The following is a 19,828-nucleotide window of genomic DNA, read 5'->3' as shown; positions in this document are numbered from 1 at the left end:
GTATTTGAAGGATACATACAACATTTTACTAATTTGAAAATACCTGTTGATCTAGTTCGATGTAATTGGCGCTACGCAAACGCTGAACCTGTATTTCACTTTCGGGGACATATTTCGTAAAACTTATCGTATCATCAGCCTGGGGTACACGGGAAATATTTATACAAAATTTGAAGGTTGTACGGGTAATAGTTCCAGAGATATGGATAACCTCTTGTGCATGGGGTCTCTGATTCGATACCTGGCCAAGTAACTTTGTGGTGGACAACTTCGTGTCCGTGTGGATTTTCTCGGTGTACTCCCGTTTCCTCCGACACTCATTCCACCAATTCTTCCATCATTCACTTACCTTAATCATCCTGGTGATCTCATAGCATACAACGTTTTTAACAATTCAGAATAATCTTTAATATATCTAAGGTAATAATTAAGGAATCCCAACATCCTGTTAAGAGCTCGTTTGTTTTTCGGTTTTGGCATTTCTCTAATAACCCTAACTCTTTCATCGTCTATTTTCATTTGACCATTACAGAACTCATATCCTAATATTTTTATTTTTGATTTCAAAAACTGCGCTTTGTATGGATTAATAGTAATCCCCCATTCTTTCAATCGTTGTAGAACCTTTTCTAATACTTCTAAAATGTTTTTCAATGTTATCTGCTGAATAATCAAATCGTCGCAATAAATATTTAAATAATCCCCTTCTATATTACAGGAGATTTTGTGCATTAAGCTAGCCGAAACAAATAGTGATCCCATTGGCAAACCACGGTATTGTAATAGTCTATTTGGTGTAGCAAATGCTGTTATGTTTCTACACTCAGATTTAATCTCCAACTGATGGAAGGCACTGCGAACATCAATTAACGTATATATATATATATATATATATTATAAAAGAGAACGTACAAATCCTTTGTTCCCTCATCACGCTAATACGGCTGAACCAATTTCTTTTATTTTTGGGGGGTTATTAGGATTTGGACCCTAGATGGTTTTTATCATATCACTTTAATTTTTAATTACCAGTGTCTTGAGATAATTGACCATTCAAGTGTCCATACGTACAAATCCTTTGTTAGTTCATCATAGGTAAAAATCATTGAGATAATATATAGACCTAGAGGTGCCCTAATGCGAGATCTTAGATGGTATCGAACTCGCAAAAATCGAATCGATCCGCCATATTGTGAAGGGAATAAGCGATAATGATTATGATTGGACATTTATAGGGAACAGGCCATTTGAATATATGCTTGGGCCAAACTACACGGCATTTTACAGATGCCGAATGGAATGGAATATTTGTGTTGTGTGTAGATTATCTGTCTTCACAAGAGAATTTTATGCCGAATGAATAAACTTCTTTAGAATTTCATAATATTTCAAAGGTAAGTTATTTTCTTTCCTTTAAGGTTTAAATAAATAATAAAACGTGATTGTGTACTTGTAATAATATTGGGTGAATATGCATATGCATTGCATTTACAGTGTCAAAAAGCTCCTAAAGACTTACCTAGAGAATTATCAAACTGTTATTAAGTTTGCTTATTTATTAAATTGTATGTTCATGAGTTGTTGGTAATTTTGCCAAAATTATAGAACCTACAAAATGTTTTGTGACACCTTGGCAAGGAAACTGTATGATTGTGGAGGGAGTAGGCCTACTTTGCCTATGTTAAAAATTGCTAATGAGGTCAATTACTGGATAAAATAATCCTCACTCAATGTTAAAAGCAGCAATAGACATATCTCTCATACACGTCGCGCGTTATTTATCGATATTCTGTACAAAAAAAAAGTTATTTGTAAATGAGTTCACTTTCACTTTAGCAGACGGTTCTACCAAATTTTTACACATAGGCCTATATTACATTTTCAGGATAGATTGGAGCTTTGTATTTCTTTTAGCGGAGCATGCACTGAATTAGGAGCTCCATTACTAATTGTAGATTGACTTCAGAAGGGCTCTGTGCAATCTAGAATACAGGTCCCCCTCCCATTTAGCTGTAATAAAGACAGAAATCAACGTGCCCTGCGGGGCTCTAACACGCCTCCACTCGCTGGCGCTCGCTCGGCAATACTCTGTGAATTAAAATTTAGACTGGTACAGAAAGGAATCAACCTTGCTACTAACCTATATGGGGGACCTGTGTTCTAGAACCCTCCCTTGCATAGCATTCGTGCCTTTTAGTGGCCACCTAGCACAAGTTAGGGCTATGGTTTAAGCTTGGGGGGAGTAGCTTTTTCACCTACTTTTTTCCGATATTTTATTCCGATTCGGTCGTTGTATGTGTTCATACCTTAAATTAGAATCCATAGCGGAGTATGTTTAGTACAAGGGGTCCAGAAGCACATAAAAAATGCAAAATTTACAGGAGAAATGAATGATGCAAGTACTTAGACGTAACATAACGTAACCAAATCTAACCTAACCTAACTAAACTAACCTTAGCTAACCTGAACTAACCTAAATTTACCTAATATTATAGAAATACGCGAAATTCTAACTTTTTTTTTGGAAAATTATGCGGGACCCCTACACTAATTTAACATAAACTAACCTAACCTAACCTAAACTAAACTAACCTAAGCTAGACTAAACTAACCTAACCTACTCTAAACTATACGAATGTGAACAGAAATTACCAAAATTGTAACTTTTTTTAGAGAAAAAAGCTGGACGCCTTCTGCTAAACATATGCCTCCATAGCATATGTAGTGTAGTAGTAGTAGTAGTAACAGGTGAGAAGGTCCGCAGGGGTTCGTTAGGTTCTGTTCTCGACATGAAATGGACAATCACTACCACTTGCCTTTATAGTTCGAACAGGTCCCATACTGCCTACATAAAATTCTGTACGATACTGTCTTCACTACTTGAGCACCACTATAAACTCATGTCTCCTGTAAATTGTAGAAGTCTACTATATTTTGCCACTCTTGGCCCCCCAATACTAAACATTTACCCAAGTTCGTGTTTTATGCACTGCAGTTTTTAGAGAATGTTCTAGAACACAGCTCCCCCCCATAAAGATTAGTACCTAGGTTGGTTCCTTTCTGTACCAAAGTGAGAAATTTTAATTCACAAAGTATTGCCGAGCGAGCGCCAGCGAGTGGAGGCGGGTTAGAGCCCCACAGGACACGTTGATTTCTGTCTTTATTACAGCTAAATGGGAGGGGGCCTATGTTCTAGAACCTTGCCGCTATGCAACCGAGTCTGAGCAGAAGCGCAGCAAGGGGGCCCGAGAGAATGCATCCATAGGGAGCAAACGCGTCAGCGACAGAGGGTATACGCATAAACGAGGACAGTGGAAGAGGACACTTACACATACAATACTTTCACTATAACTAAAAATTCATTTCAATATGCGTGCACTGCCAGTAATTACTTATATTCACACTTCCATTCCCTCACGAAAAATGTTTCACCTATCAATTTTCTATTTGGTAGAACCGTCTGCTTGAGGAAACCCTTTATATTTCGTGTACAGTATTATATATATGTTTATATTGGTGGTATTTGTTAGTTAAAAATAACAGGCGTTACGATTTACCTTCAAAAATAATAATTTCTGATTTAGTGTTGTAAAGCGTAGAACGGATAACGTAAAGGGTTGTTGCATTTGGTATTGTTCAAAATCTACGGTAATTTTTACGCACTTGTTCCAAGTTTGCCTTCCACAGATTTTCTTGACTTCCACTTTTCTTTCATCTGCACCATTTGAGGGATTAAACTGTTAAATACCTCAAGAGCAGAGCGCTGAAAAATATGACAAGTAATACAATATATGGCAGAGGTGTAGATAACTAGCCCATCATATATGTACCATTAGTAAGTATAGTATTTTCTAAAAGGTAAAGGACCAAAATGTTACTTATTGGCAAGTTTCGCAGGGTTGTTGTGAAGTTCACGCACTTCTCACATACAGCATTGCCTATGGTTTCGTATTACAAATTACAGAGCTCCCAGCTGGGGGGTTCGCACCATTATTTATACGCATAAACAATACTGGGGGTTAAACACGCTCTTAAACACGTCTTACTCCGACTACTCTCACCCACTACACGCTTATAAGACATTTGAGGTCCTTCACTCTTCGACAAAGTTGACAGTGTAAATGATACTAATGTAGCAGTTTTTTAACTGTTGGAATATTTTTTCTTGAAGAACACTGGCAACACTAGTCGATCTTAACGCCACTACTGGCTATAAAGCGAAACAGTAGAGCATCGTAGCTCAGTGGTAGAGTACTCTTAAAGGTAGGGTCTCTAGTTCAAACCATGTCCAATTCAAACTTGAGCTTTTAGTGGACAACAACGTGCTCTCAGTTTTCCTCGGGTTCTCCAGTTTCCTCCCGCATTAACATTTCACCATTCTCATTCACATCCTCAGAAAAAACACCAGGTTTTTCCGGGTTGGACCCCTTAAAACCCACCTGGAATTTTGATATTTTGGGTAGTATATTATTGATACAACTAGGCTGATCTCATTGAAAGTGATTTTTACTAGATTTTGGATAAATACATGAGTAAATAAAGCTGCATTTTCGAAAGAAAAAAAGTGCTCGTAAAATATCCGTAATTGAACGCACAGAGTATCGGAAGTGAACTTCCAACAATAAAACCATTTATTTTACAAAACATAAATTATATCTTTGTTTTCAGTTAATATATTTGATATCAATATTTGCCAATCTGACAATCTTCATATTTCTTACTTATATTGGTTGTTTGTTTGACAAACTCTCCTTCCCTTGGTAAAGGGCTAATAGAAATATTAAATTTTGTTGTGGTGTACTTCATATAACTGCGTATGTCAACACAGAAATTAGATTAGAAACACCGATTTTTCACTATAAACTCGGGTGAAATTATGACACGAGAGATACTGCTGGTATTTTGTAAAATTCCTTCATTTAGTCGATAGGTTAGTGATTTTAATTTATTGTTTCAGGCCAAAAAGATATTGAAGTGAAGACCAACGAATTAAAAGAGTTCTGGAGGAGTCGCAGTACAAAATCAAAATATTGCGATACAATTTTGTACAAGATGGTGAGGGGCTGTGCCGCTTTTGGATGTGTCAACAGAGTAAACAACATGAGTCCTTCAGTAAGCTTTCATAGGTAAGTGATTTTCTTTTTACCTTTTATGCCTAAAGGCCCTCCTCACAACGACCGAAGTAGCCTAAAAACCTACATTTTTGGAGTACGATTATATCGCTATTTCAAAGTTTCAAATAATAATCTGTCCCTCAAGCCAAGATCCGCGTCACGAATGCGCTGCCAGATACATGATATACAAGAACAAGAGTTTTTCGATTTGCAGGGGTCATAGAAAGTATGATGTTAATGATAAGAAAATACGCTTTTGAAGTTTCAGGTTTCCTTGCAAAGAGGCCATTTAAAGGCGGAAACTACTTGCTTCTGAAAAGTAACTCTACAAAAGGGCTTATAACTTAAAGAGTCTAACGCCCATATAGCAAACATTATTATGAACGTTCAAGTCAAAAGTGAGGGACGGAAAGTTGACTGGAGGTGGAACCTAGGTAATACTTGGCGCAGTTCATTATGTACAGTGTGACTCAAGAAGGAGCAATGTTTCATCACATATGTCATTATTGTCTTCGCTGTATGTTTGGTCAATCGGAGTGAGGCCTGGTTGTCCAGCCGCTTTCGGCTTCGATTACCCCTTCTCCATTGGCGCTATTTTAGTAAAATCTTTTTGGCCAAACGTATAAAGGTCATGTCATACAGAAAGCAAGCGAGCGAGCGACAAAGCGATATTGCAGATTTGTTGGTATTTCTCAAGCTTCAAATTTTATTACTGAGGAGAACCCAGCGTTTCCGACGGTGTGCTGTTTCAGATGCAAGTGGCTGTTAATTGCTAATCCACGAAATTTAGGTTCGATTGCCAATGGGACCTATGCTAGAGCGCTCGCTTTGGACGCGTATGGTCGGAGGTTTAAATCTCGCTGTGAGTTTATCGCTTCTAATATAAATTCGAGTACTGGTTTGAATCCTACGTTAAGCAGTAGATTCCGTCTCTGTATAGTCTCAGTGCTGAAGAAGAATGATAAACTCCAACAAAACAAACAAATATTTGATTCCCACTGGAGTTGCGACCCAGTGTCGTGACGCAAATTGGCGAGCTACCTGGATAAACGAGTTTGAAATGGTTAAATTGTTGAAGATTTAATTGTAACTTTTATACATTATATGTGGATGTAGTAAAATTGTTGACGATTGTAATGCTCCAGATGATCTCTGGAGTTTCTGGAATAAAGCATTATTATTATTGTTAATAATAATAATAATAATAATAATAATGGTAGCAGACCAAGATGCAGAATACCAGATGTCTCGAATAGACAAACAAATTACGTGAAATTCCAACGAGGTAATACAGTATTTTGTCCCAGGTTTTCATAGGCCTATTGTACCAATTGTTTATTATTATTATTATTGTTATTTTTGCTTAGATAGTCATTAACCGAGTACGGTTGTCATTATGGTACAACTAAACAATCTTGTTTTCATTTACAGATTCCCAAAGAATCCTGATTTATTGAACTTGTGGGTAAAAGCAATCAATAGAAAAAATTGGAAACCTTCAAAGTTTCAGCTTGTGTGTTCTGAGCATTTTAGTAATGAATGTTTTGATCGTACCGGACAGACCGTTCGACTGAGGAGTGGATCAGTCCCAACAATATTTCCAGCTAATCCAGAACATTTGAAGAAGGTAAGTAAAGTGCATGTTTTGAATTACAGCAGCGGTGCTATCCAGCCGTTTCCCTGGAATCGGTTGTTAATGTATCTGTAGTTTGCAGAACTGTTTGCTACAGTACCCTATCAAACGTAAATCGGGGAAAGCTAAGCATCAGATTAATTCAAAACAAAAGCTCTATTTCTTACAGTGTGTATGTAAACGTGTTAAAAAATTAATCGCACACATACACATGATACATTAATAGTGTATTTAACCGGCAGTATTTTCAACAAAAAAATCCCATGTCGTAATTCTTTAATTGCTTATATTATTAAGTTTGTTGAGATTGGAACCTTGTATGTGTCATAAACTTTTCGTGAACTCTGAACAATAATAGGTTGAATTTTAGCAAATTTCATAATTGCATATCTTGTTTATTTCTATAAGTATATGGAGTTTGCGTATTGCAAATTTCATCTACAAGGAAGAAGGTGGACATGGATAATTGAAGGCTGCTATTGGCAGAAAAAATGACCTGAAGGTAGGCTACTTTACCTTGCTCTGTACTGGTGAAAGATTAGGCGAGGTGAATTTCATTTTAAATATCTATGGTTTAGAAATTCTTACTGTTACGGTATCGAACAAATTATCTCTTACAAGATAAAAGTGTTTAACACTTAACTTGGCAGGATCATTTGAATAGTGTCTGTCCAATGAAAACCACTTACTTTCCTAGTGTAGTTGTTTCGTTCTAAAATTAATACAGATTTACTGGTATAATGGGGGAAGACAATCACTAATGACCGGATATCACCGTTAGTCATGCTTAACGCTATATGAAAAGCTCAGGTGCAGATAATGGGCCGTATAAATAAAAGTGAGCAAATGCTCAGATTTTACAATTTCCAGGTATCTGCTCTGTTCCAAATAAGTAAAAATAATTTTTCTCAAGATACTCATGAGCAGATGATCGACGTACTTGGCTGCAGAGCAAATGCTCTAGGTTTGGTATGAATAAAACCGAGTTTTTTTTTTCTTATGTACTCAAGATTTTTTAGATTCCTCAGTATCTGTCTTATTTTGTTTACGAAGGGTTTTCAACGCGAAAGTTTTTCCGTGTCAGAAATATTAGAAAACTCTGTTGCCCTTTGTTGTAAAAAGGGAGACAGAAGAGTAAGTTCATTGAGCACTTGCTTCTTTTCACGAGGCATTTGCTCCGCCACAATGCAGAAGTTTTATTTAGTCCTATACCAAACCAAAGAGCAGATACTTCATACTCAGCTTGCTCATGAGCAAATACCCATAGGCAAGTGCTGCTTCCTATTATTTATAAGGGCCAATGTGAAGTCACATTTTCTGACTTCCGAGATAATCCGTTTTGAAAGTGTAGAGGATTCCGAAATTCTTAGTATGTTATTGAAAGTCATTTTGCTAGTACAAAATATGACCTATATGTATCATCCTAGTGTGTATGTAATATTCTTCCTATAAAGTCCCATGACCACTGATTTACACATTCAAAAATTGATATAAACTCACAGGCTAAACTGCTGCACGTAGAGGAATGAAATCAACAGGGTTTGAGAAAAAACAGTCTTTTTGAAGAAACCCAGCCCACCTTTGCTCATATGTTTTTTTTTCTGGTTTAATTGAGTTTTCATGGAATATTTAAATATCTTTGGGGTAAAAGTGTTAAAATATGATTTTTATTTCAAGATTGTCATTGTTACAATCTGCAGCGACTTTCTGTTCACTTTTTTTAAAAAAAGAAAGGCCGCCATTTTGAAATTTTACGTTTTATCACCGCCAAAATCTATACAGCGAATTTAGAATGTCTTGTGCTTTTACCCTCAAAATTTCAACTTGAAAGATCGTAAATTGCATCCTGTAGCGTGGTACAGACAGACAAACGAACATATTTAGATCGAGTCGTCCCAGGAGCCTCAGTGACGTTTGGCAAATATTAATACCGAATATATTTATTTAAAACAAAGATATAATTCATGTGTTGCAAAATTAATGTTTAAAAATGTCTTATATGGAATTAAATATTTTCCAGCGTAAAATAAATGGTTGAAGTTCACTTCAGATGCTTTGTGCTTTCAATTACAGAAATTTCCCGACCACGTTTCGTGACTGTTCTTTCCTGAAAATTAATTTAAAAGAATTAACAAAGAAACAATTCAGGTTTTACAAAGTAAATGTTTCAAAATGTCTTAATTGAAATTAAATATCTTCCAACGTAAATTAATGGCTTTATGGTTGAAGTATTCACTTCCGATGCTTTGTGCGCTCTATTACAGGAGTTTCCCTAGCGCATGTTTCACGACAGATTTTTGCTGTAAATGCTGCTTTATTTTCTCATTAACGTGTCCAAAATCTCGTAAAAATCACTTTGAATGTGATCAGCTTAGTTGTACTGATAATACCTAGGTACACTAACACAAAAATTCAGAAATCCAGGTATGATTTTTCTGTTGGTTTCAACCCGAAAAATACTTTTTTTTGGGGGGGGGAGGGAAGGCACATGGCTATCTCTGGAAATTTGGGGCGAATATGTGATTTGGAAGAGTATTACGGAAAAACGAGAAATTTTGGACAAATCACTATCTTAAATCCCATATGACCGCCAAATCTATTTACTTACAAGTGCCTAACCCAAACCGGTGAGGCCGGAGAAGCAAAATTCAGGATCAACTGAACTTTTTTAAAGTGCACTGTGTTTTTGAAGCTACGTATATTACATTTCTTAAGCTTCGAGTGTTAACATATATACGGGCTGAAATTGTTTTTTTGTTTAATACAGAAGAAATTACAGCCCAACAGCCCCCAAAATATTCAAGCACGCCAAGCGGCTTTTTGCAAGGGCACGTGGTTATTACCACAATTCCCAGACACGTTACTATTAAGTTATTTCTCGACTAGGTTCAAGAGGAGACGGTCTTCCTTCAGTTTTATCATCAAATCAATATTTTAGTTGTATTTAAATTTATTCCGTAAAGTTTAATTTTGCATACTAGTTTTAAAATTTGGAAATTTCTCAAAATTTCATGGCACCTCTATAGACGTAATAATAATTTTTTATGTATTGATTTATCTTTTTTTAAAAATGTCAACACTCATTGATTTTTGTTACATTGTTTCAGGCAACAAAACAGTGGAAACCTCCAAACGTCCGATGTGTAGATTTTGAAGATCAGAGCATTCAGCGTGAGATTATTCAATCAAGCAAATTAATTCCCAGACAAGTCGACAGTCGTAATATGGTGTTGGAGTCGTGTAACACAACTTTACCTACCTTAAAGCAGCATTCCCATGGTGTTTCGAATGTTGATACACAGTCACTTGAGCCTTGTTGCAGTGGAACAGAATTAACACCACGAAAAAAACTTTTGAAAAGGAAGCTGTTTGAAACAGAAACCAAATGTATGGAATCCAGAAAGAAGATGAAAGCATTGTACTTGAAGAATAAACGTCTTAGAGAAAAATGTGCAAGTATTCAGGATATTGTGCAAAATCTTAGGGAGAAGTGTATGATAACAGAAGGTACTTTAGAAATGTTGTTAAAATCAGTACCCCTCAGTGTTGAAGGGAATGCAGTGGTGAAGTCTCTCTTGAGTCCGTCGGGTAACAAAAAATTTGATCCGGCTCTCCGAAGTTTTGCTTTAACACTTGACTTCTATTCCCCAGCTGCATATGCGTATGTCCGTAAAACATTCAACTATGTGTTACCGCATCCACGGACTTTAAAAAAATGGTACTCTTCAATGAATGGAAATCCTGGACTATGTGAAGAAGCCTTCAATGCAATGAAAGAAAAGGTGCAAATAGCGAAACAACAAAACAAATCCATTCAAGTGTCATTAGTTGTAGATGACATTATAATAAGTGTTGAGTAACATTTAGTTGACATCCATTTGCCAATCTTTCTTATGTTTCATTATGTTGTACAATAAATAAATTAATGTCAACGATGTGATTTCAGTACTGTTTGGTTTGCCGCATACAGTAGAAAAAGATGTTAAAGTTTGTGACGTTTGGTTACAATGAAGCCTACTTTGCATTTGTTTTTAAAGAATAGATTTTACAGTTGATTGCAGTGAAAACAATATTAAAAAGGTATTGAACATATACAGATGGTGATCAGAAAAATGAAAGCACCTGAACGAAATTGCAACTTACCAGATTAATATGGTGTCGGACCACCTTTCGCCTTCAGAACAGCCTTGATGCGACGTGGGATGGAGGCATAGAGGTCGTGAATGGTAGCAAGTGGAATTTTACACCATTCCTCGTGCAGGGCATCGGCCAGTTCTGTGAGAGAGGATGGAGGTGGAAATCGTCGCCGGAGTCGCGTTTCCAAGACGGACCACAGATGTTCAATTATGTTGAGATCTGGGGATTGGGCGGGCGAGGGGAGGTATTGAACTTCATCCCGATGTTCCTCAAACCACGCTGCAACAACGCCAGCTGTGTGAATGGGAGCATTATCATCCTGGAAGATGGCGCCGTTGTCCGGGAACAACATCAGGACCATAGGATGCAAGTGGTCTCCTAAAATTGCGACATAATAGTTGGCAGTGATTCGTCCGCTAAGTGTGACCACAGGACCCAATGAAAACAATGATATGGCGGCCCACAGCATCACCGAGCCGCCGCCATGTTTCACAGTAGGGCGGAGACACTGCAGATGATAAGCTTCTTTTGGCGTTCTCCACACATAAACACGGCCCGTGGTTGGGAATAGGGTGAAGGATGACTCATCCGACCATATCACACGTTTCCAGTCCTCATGGTCCAAGTTGCATGGTCGCGGCACCATTTGCGGCGTGCGAAAGCGTTATGGTCTCTGATGAGCGGTTTGGCCCGTGCAACACGACCCCGTAAGTTCATGTCATGTAATTCGCGGCGGACTGTAATTGTCGAAATAGGGTGGGGGAGGTGCTGATTGAGTTCCTCCGTCACTTGCTCCGCAGTGGCACGGCGGTTCTGCGTGACAATGCGCTTTAATACCCGGCGTGACCTGTCACTCATGATTTTCTTTCGCCCACTGTTCCGCTTTCCCGATGTGGTTTTCCCGTGTGTTGTGTAGGCCGTCATCACCTTCGACACTGTCCCACGCGACACACCTAACACAGTAGCCACTGCCGTCACACTCACTCCACATAACCGCGCACCAACAATTTGCCCTCTTTGAAAATCTGAGGTGTATCCCATTTTACACTACCTCCGTCTGCTGCAGCCACTGGGCACTGCTGTTCCACTGCGCCTAACGTAGTATGGAGACCGACCTAACACACCACCACCAGCGGTCCGGCGCTGCGGGCGCCACGACACCACTGCCAACCCATACATCTGACGTGTTGCCAACTACAGGTGTTTCCATTTTTCTGATCACCATCTGTATATTACCGTCCTATGCAAACGTCTGACAATCATTAAAAAAAAAAAACTATATGGATGCCGAGTAGCCAAGCATGGATATTGTGAGTAGCAATGATTTGTACGACAATGTTTGCTCTGCATGAAGTTATAAAACATAAAATTTCGAACAACAAATAGTTACAAATATACTGAGAGAAGTTTATTTACTGTGGTAAATTTCTTAAGAATATAGTAAGCAATAACATATATTAAAACTTCACATTGTTTGTTAGAATATTTGGCGCTGCAATATCACAGATATTTGCGCTATGCTTACTTTCAAAATAGTTATCATAGTATGAATACACAGGGACAAAGATGGAATAAGGACTACAGTCAAATTAGCAATACAAACTGATCAGTCATTAGAAGAATCATTGTCACGAGGTGGATCCGGTGACAGAAAACGTTCCTGGTTTTCATATAATACGCACGCACAAGCATCAATATATTGAAGCCTTTATGTGACACGCACGTGGACACTCCTCTGTTCTAAACGTTTTGGTCTCTGTGCAAGAACAGCTAACCATTTCCAATATTTCTTCTTAAGTAAAATTTTCTGTTGTCCATTTTATTTGGGCCACTCACCACTTGTACATTAACACTGAAGATGCATTTCTTGATTCTAAATGTTTCACTGCTTTTCCTGCGAGGATTTCTTTTTGGAATATAGCTACAGTCAATATATCCTCAACTCTAGGAAAACTACCCATTTGATGAAATTGAACTGTCCTCAATCAATCAGGAATGGGGAATCAATCACATACATCAGGCGACGAGCAAAGACTGACGATACTTTCCTCACAAGCAGGCAAATTGTTGGGTGGCTCATGAAATTGGTTATCTTCAATGTGTATCTGTAAAACAAGCACAGAAATACGTTACATAAAAAAATTCAGGAATATTCTTTTTGTAATCTTTTTTGACAATTTAGCAACTTCAAAATTTATTCAGATGATAAAACTGAAAATTATTCAGATGCACCTTTCCCGTGAGAAACAACGCTACCTATAATTATGGCAAGTCACATTTGTGTTTACTTTTGATTGTAGGAATGAGTAGATGAAAAATGGTAAAAGATTAGCTAATTTTTAATAAAATCCCTTTTGGAGCAGCCTCACTGCCGTTAAGTTTAACAACTCTAATTTGCAGGTTTTTTTTGTTTATTATCTGTAAAATAAATTAAATTAATCAGAAAATGAAAATTATAACTATGTTTCTTAGATTATGTTATTTTGCATCAAATGCTGTAGCTAAGACTCACCTACATAATTTTATCAATTACCAATTATGAAGATGCAATGGGAGAGTAGGAAGAAATACCTACGTGTATATTCTTTTCTTTAACAGCTTGTATAGTTCTTTATCTTGTTGAAAATCATTGAACCATGAATAAATTGATTTATTCTGTTATTTTTGTTCTGAGCTATTTTCTAAAAGTATGATATAAATTAATTACGAAAGTGACTTTCATATTAACAAACAGTATTGCGAATTATGCGGTTGATTCATCAGAGATAAACTTTGATATCTAGCACTGAATCGTGGTTTCCAGCTGCAAAACTTTCAAGATAGGAAAAGAGCAATTATAGAAAAGATTAAAATATTGATTATTAGAAAAGATAAGACAAAGATAACAACATAAACCCTTTCTGTATAATTCGCCATTAAAATATAATCACATAATCGCTGGTACCTACTGTTTATGACAAAATTTTGCTGTGAAATGTTCAATACCATTAAATAATCGAAATTGGATCGTGTGTTTGGTGATGTAACATTTTATTGGGGACTACAAAGCTTCATATTTTCTACTGGGTTATACGAAGTGTAACCCAGTATATGATAGTATGGTCTGAAATGATTTTACTACTGGTAATACAGCGTGAACACAGAAACAGTACCTGATTTTAAAGTGCCATATAATTAAAATTTAATTGAATATTTACATGAAATTTTGTACAGAGCTCAGTAAACTCAAAGTATTTTCCCATCTATTTTTTCAGAATCCTAGTTCTGACCAGGGCAGCTAGAGGGCAGTAATATCGAAAATGGCGTTCACCCTACAGCAACGAAGCTGGTGCGTTTTACAATTTGCAAAAACAAGCAGTTTTGTGAGAGTGCAGCGTGATTTCAAACGACAATTTACTGCTGATCCACCCACACACAAATCCATTGTGAAGTGGCATAGAACGTTTATTGAGATAGGGTGCATTTGTGACCAAAGAAAAGGACAATCAGGGCGACGTCCAGTCTCCGAGGAAACTGGAGCGCGTAAGAGCAGCCTTCGTACACAGCACACAGAAGTCTACACGTAAAGCTAGCAGAGAGTTGCAGATGCCACAAACAACAATAAGTAAGATCTTATGCAAGCGTTTGCGGTGTTACCCGTACCGACTGCAGTTGGTTCAGAAGTTATACCCACAAGACAAGGTAAAGCGCCGTGAGTTCTGTGAGACTATGCAAAATTTCATGGAAGACGACGAATACTTTCTGACGAAAATTTTCAGCGATGAGGCGACATTTCACTTAAGTGGAAAGGTGAATAGACACAATGTAAGGATATGGGGAACCCAGAATCCTCATGCAACTGTAAATGTGGAACGTGACTCACCGAAAATCAATGTCTTTTGTGCAGTATCAGAAGGTCGGGAGCACGGTCCGTTCTTTCAGGAACAGGTGAAAGTTGCTTAGCATTGCTACGTAACTGGTTGGTTCCGCAACTTAGTAATGCAGAGATAGACGTCTTGGTTCTACAACAAGATGGAGCGCCGCCACACTGGCATCGTGCTGTACGCAGGTTTCTAAACGAGAAACTCCCAAAGCGATGGATAGGGCGATATGGAGTCAATGATCAAGTTCTTTTCAAGTGGCCTCCAAGATCACCTGACCTTACTGTTTGTTACTTCTTTCTGTGGGGATTTGTGAAGGACAAATTGTATGCACCTCCACTACCCGCAACTCTGAACGATCTCCAAGAACGCATCAGTGATGCTGTCAACTCCATCACACCGGATATGCTTCACAACGTGTGGTTGGAGCTAGATTACCGCCTCGATATTTCCCGCGTTACAGGTGGCGCGCACATCGAGTGTTTGTGATTTCAATTATTGATACAAAAACTTTTTGAGTTTATGTATCACTGTTCAAAATTTCAGCAAAATATTCCTTCGCATATTAAATTTACACTAATTTGAAACCTGGGACTGTTTCTGTGCTCACCCTGTATAGAGCAATAAAATATGAAACTAATTTTTGAAGAAAACATAGTGAAAATGGCAAACTACATTTTTAAATTCATATGTTATGTGCTTCAAAGAAATTAGCGCCTACCTGATAGTTCCCATTCACATAGAATCTTAAAATCGTGAGTACTTTCAGAATTGCTGGTAGTGAACGTTCCCGCAAAATAATATTTTTTGAATAGTCTCCCAGTAATGGAAAAATTTGTCTCAGAAATATTACTTTCGAAAACCTGAAACGAGAAAAGAATACAGTTTTAAACTAAAACCAAAATCAACACACTTTGTGTAATAAACCTATTATCAACAGAAATAAAACCTAACCTAAACATTTCCAGTTAATACTTGAAAATCAAATGAGCTTGTTAGCGGACTTCAAAAGTGGAAGACAGGCCATGACCAGTTTGGAGGAGGAAAATAAGTGTGGTGTTAGTAGTTAGGTCAGGTTACTGTCGTTTTATTTCATACTTCAAAATGAAATTCTATTTCTGCGTAGAAGTCATGCTACAGAAATGACCAGAGCGCATATATGAACAATGGAAGCGAGACTGGTTTTTGAGTACATGAACCTTTGTACAATACACATGTGCAGGAGACATGCTACGGAAATAACCAGGCGCGGAGATATGGACAACCGAATAGGCCTTTATGTCCGCCCCTCGTAATTTCCGTAACATTACTCTACACAGGTTTATTCTGTGAAGGTCCCTGTATCTCTGCTGAAAATTTCATGAAAAACGAGGAATATCACAATGGTAAATGACACTCAAGACGAGCAGCATATATGTGACGTACAAGAGAATGGAGCAAAACAAAGCTTCAAAAACTACCAACCGTCACTGACGCGCCTGCTCCCTTCGGACGTAGCCCCGTGCTACAGAGCGGGGCCATTAGTTTCGCCCTGCCCTGACTCGTTTAGATAGCATTCGTGCTTTTTAAAGGCAATCTAACACAAATTGATTTTTGATTTTTGGAATGTTTTTATGCCATGTCTGCACAACGTATGTCATATAATGTTTAAGTCCCCCTAAAGTTAATCTATAAATATGAATGCAATTCCCTCCACAAGAAACAATATACAATATCCATTTCCGGACAAAAGAAGTCATAATTAATGAATTCAAACATGTATACTTAATCTGGAGTAGTACCAAATTATGAAAATTTTACATTGTGTACAATTAATGCCTGCCTAACCTAATCTTGTGTCTACTTCGGTAGCAAATCGTAAACATTTTATATTTTATGTAATTAGTATCTGCTTCCAAATTGCATTATACTTTTTGGCTAAAGACAACAAAACACTACCTTCTTAATCTAATGATACGAACGTGCCGATATATTGAGATACAAGTTGAGCACGTAAATAATTTCCTTCTGCCAATTTAATTTTACACAAACACAAATCAGTATCAAGTATAAGATTTGTTTACACAAGTAATGAATTTTGGTAATAGACTATATATAAGGTCCTACTTCCCTTTCTCTTCATGTTCCTTGGTTCCTGAGTTGCGTGATTTTCTGTCTTAATCTTGTGCAGCACCCGTGCGTATGGTTCTTATGTTATTGTATCTTGCACTAGATGAATTACAAGGATCTGCTGTGAAAATTAAGTTATCCTAACCTAAACCACCCTAACCTATTTTGTTATTGCAGTTAATTTTTAAAATATATGAAGTTATTGTGTTAAGAAGTTTGCTGTAAACTTGAAACTATAAATTATAGTTGGGATTTTTTTAGACATAGGCTAAATGAAAATTATGATTAGAGCAATTTAAACATAGTATACAACGCCATGAAGTGAACGTTTCTTGGTTCAAAAAATGTTACGAAAAAGTTAAAACGAAAGGTCCAAAGAAAGAAGTACCCAACGAGAATAGGTTCTACGATCCATAGAGAATACAACTGTAAAAATTGCCAGAAAAGTAAAGGAAAATGAGTGAAACTACTCATACTTAGTGTTTAGAATGAATATGTGTTATTTTTCTCACTATGTTACTGTTATTAAATTAGCATAAAAGTTAAAATCAAGACGCATAGTTGACTTACCTGTATCTCTCAAAGAATTGATTATCGTTATACAGTTCCAGTGTATTTTCCATGTGTCTCGTATGTCTTGACGCATCATTAGTCATCGCAATGTAATATTTTTTTTATATTTGTTCTTCCACATTCAACAAAATCCATGCCAGAAAATGAATGTCTATGCTGTTAAAGAATTCAAGGAAGGCTAAAGGTTGGTCGATACCTTGACCTATCTAATCCTTGTACATTGTATACAAATAGAGTTCGATATGTGCATTTTCTTTGTTTACATATATCAGCTGACTGTAAATTGCGGAATACGCCATCTTGGGAAGGGATATCTCGAATCGAACGCTACAATCGAGAGTTCGCTCGAATCAACACTGCGACATAGGGAAGGGCACCTCTAGGTCTATATATTATCTCAATGGTAAAAATAAACGTATTTATATGCAACCCGCATGACCGTGTCACTCGGCGGGTTAACATAAATGACAGGCGCTATAATGTTAACATTTACTGCAATTTGAAAGCGAAAAAGTAAAAATTATCTAAGTAACAAAGTTTATTGCGTTCCGGGGTGACCGCAGCGAAGCGGGGTGAACGCTGCTAGTATATATATATATATATATATATGATGCCGATCTATATTCGAAATAATATATTCTAAGTTGGGACTTGGATAAGCTGTCAATAATTTGGCTGTATTAATTATTAATCTTTTAGGTTAATCTTTGTTGGTGTTGGTAAAAGCCATCGGTCCTTTCCATTAGTAGTGGTGTATTTGCTGTCAAGATTGCTGCTACAATCCGTCTCCCTTAGCCTAAAGGACATAATCGTAGGACGCTAAACTGAAATATTTCATTTTAGGGATTTGAATAGGAAAGAATTTCAGGCCTTTTTTCTTTCCCGTTAGAGATTGCCTCTTACATAATTTCCGCTACTTGCAATAAATTCATTAAAACTAAATTTCAAAATTCAACGCTGAGAAGTTTCAGAGATCGAGATAACGGGAGGAGGATTATTTCAATTACCTTTTCCTCCCCTTAGAGGTTACATTTCGTAATACTCCATCTTATCGTTAGCCAACGGTGCATGCAGAGTATTTATTCAGAATTTCAAGATTCTACTCGTAAATTTTCTAAGATTTCAAAAAATTTAATAATTTCGAGCCCCTTCTTCCCCATCCCCTTCGGTGTCACATTTTGTAAAATCGCATCATATTCACAGCTAACGCGGCGGTTCCAATCTTCTTATTGACAATACATTTCAGTGAACACCCATGATATTGTGAAATATTTGTTTTATATTAATAGTGGTATAAATTATAATAATGTGAGAGCAGGGCCGGCCCTAGATAATTTGCCGCCCGTGCAATAGTAATATTTGCTGCTCCCCTCCTTTCTCCAGGAAGAATGAACTTTAAAAGCCACGATTTTAAGATGCTATCCCATCATAAACAACGAAAGGGAGGGAAAGTGCACTCGCACTCAGAAAGGTCTAAATACTACAAATACAACCTCGTTGTGTCTTTTTTCTTTCAATAGTAGTCTATTATGTTAGGGAAAATAAAGCAAAAGAGGAAAGATGGTAACCATTTTTTTATGGAATTCAATATCCAGCTTCAATGTCAACATATCAGTTTGCAATTCCAGTACAACTAGCTCTTTTGTCTTTATTTCTTGATTTGTCTTCTACATCTGTTTAAAAATATTTTTTTTAAAAATGGTTTCCACCTTCAATGATAAGGAACTTGTTTGTGACAAAGATAAGACTAGTTTTCATATCAAAACTGTAATAAGTAACTAAATATAACAGGTGTTCGCTACTATTCGAAAATTGAGTTCTTATATTTGACAACAATCATGCTGGAATATGTTTTTGTTTTAGCACTGTTCATGTGACCGTAAACTAATGCGACCTAAAATGATTTATAAATGTATATTCATACTGAAGGCCAGTTTAGTAAATTTAACTACCATCATCATGAAATATGTTTGCAACATGAAATATTTATTTTAAATATAGTTATGACAGATTTTGCCGCTCTGTGCAAATGCACGTGTTGCACACATGGTAGAGCCGGCTGTGTGTGAGATTATAAGTTATTATAAAGTAATGTGTCTTTCTAGTACTGAATATGGTTATTACCACTGCAGGTTTTGACTAGTGCAGTCTCTTTCAAAATTGATTTTATCTAATTATTAAATGTTTGATGATTTGTAATTTTTACATTTTTGTGACACACTATAGGATGGCACGACACACCTGTTGGAAATTGCTGACATTCTATACAATGAGCTCATGGAAAATTTAATGACCGTTCACCTAATAGTTTCGGAAATCTGGAGATGAACGAGTCAGTAGATGTACTATTTTGTATATACTTTTCCAGGACAAAGTCTGTAGATTCTGTGGGAAAGCATTTT

General features: G+C 36.9%; 2 protein-coding genes across 2 annotated transcripts; one reads left to right on the top strand and one right to left on the bottom strand.

Annotated features, from left to right (window-relative positions):
- The first annotated feature begins 1,205 nt into the window (after nucleotides 1-1,205).
- Nucleotides 1,206-12,925, top strand: LOC145683658 (THAP domain-containing protein 2-like). The gene is made up of 4 exons (XM_081754998.1): nucleotides 1,206-1,394; nucleotides 4,958-5,126; nucleotides 6,546-6,741; nucleotides 9,855-12,925. Exons 2-4 carry the CDS (start codon nucleotides 5,053-5,055, stop codon nucleotides 10,605-10,607), a joined length of 1,023 nt encoding a protein of 340 aa, XP_081611124.1. The 5' UTR covers nucleotides 1,206-1,394; nucleotides 4,958-5,052; the 3' UTR covers nucleotides 10,608-12,925.
- Nucleotides 12,278-19,828, bottom strand: LOC145683659 (uncharacterized). The gene is made up of 3 exons (XM_081754999.1): nucleotides 17,424-19,828; nucleotides 15,466-15,607; nucleotides 12,278-12,989 (listed from the first exon to the last, which is right to left on the bottom strand). The coding sequence occupies exons 1-3, from the start codon at nucleotides 17,507-17,509 to the stop codon at nucleotides 12,888-12,890; spliced, it is 330 nt and encodes a 109-aa protein (XP_081611125.1). The 5' UTR covers nucleotides 17,510-19,828; the 3' UTR covers nucleotides 12,278-12,887.

The sequence above is a fragment of the Thermobia domestica genome, chromosome 4 (genome assembly GCF_964235325.1).
Source record: "Thermobia domestica chromosome 4, izTheDome1.hap1.1, whole genome shotgun sequence".
NCBI lineage: Eukaryota > Metazoa > Arthropoda > Insecta > Zygentoma > Lepismatidae > Thermobia > Thermobia domestica.
The sequence above is the reverse complement of the archived record's forward strand: the minus strand, read 5'-3'. Positions and strand labels throughout refer to the sequence as shown.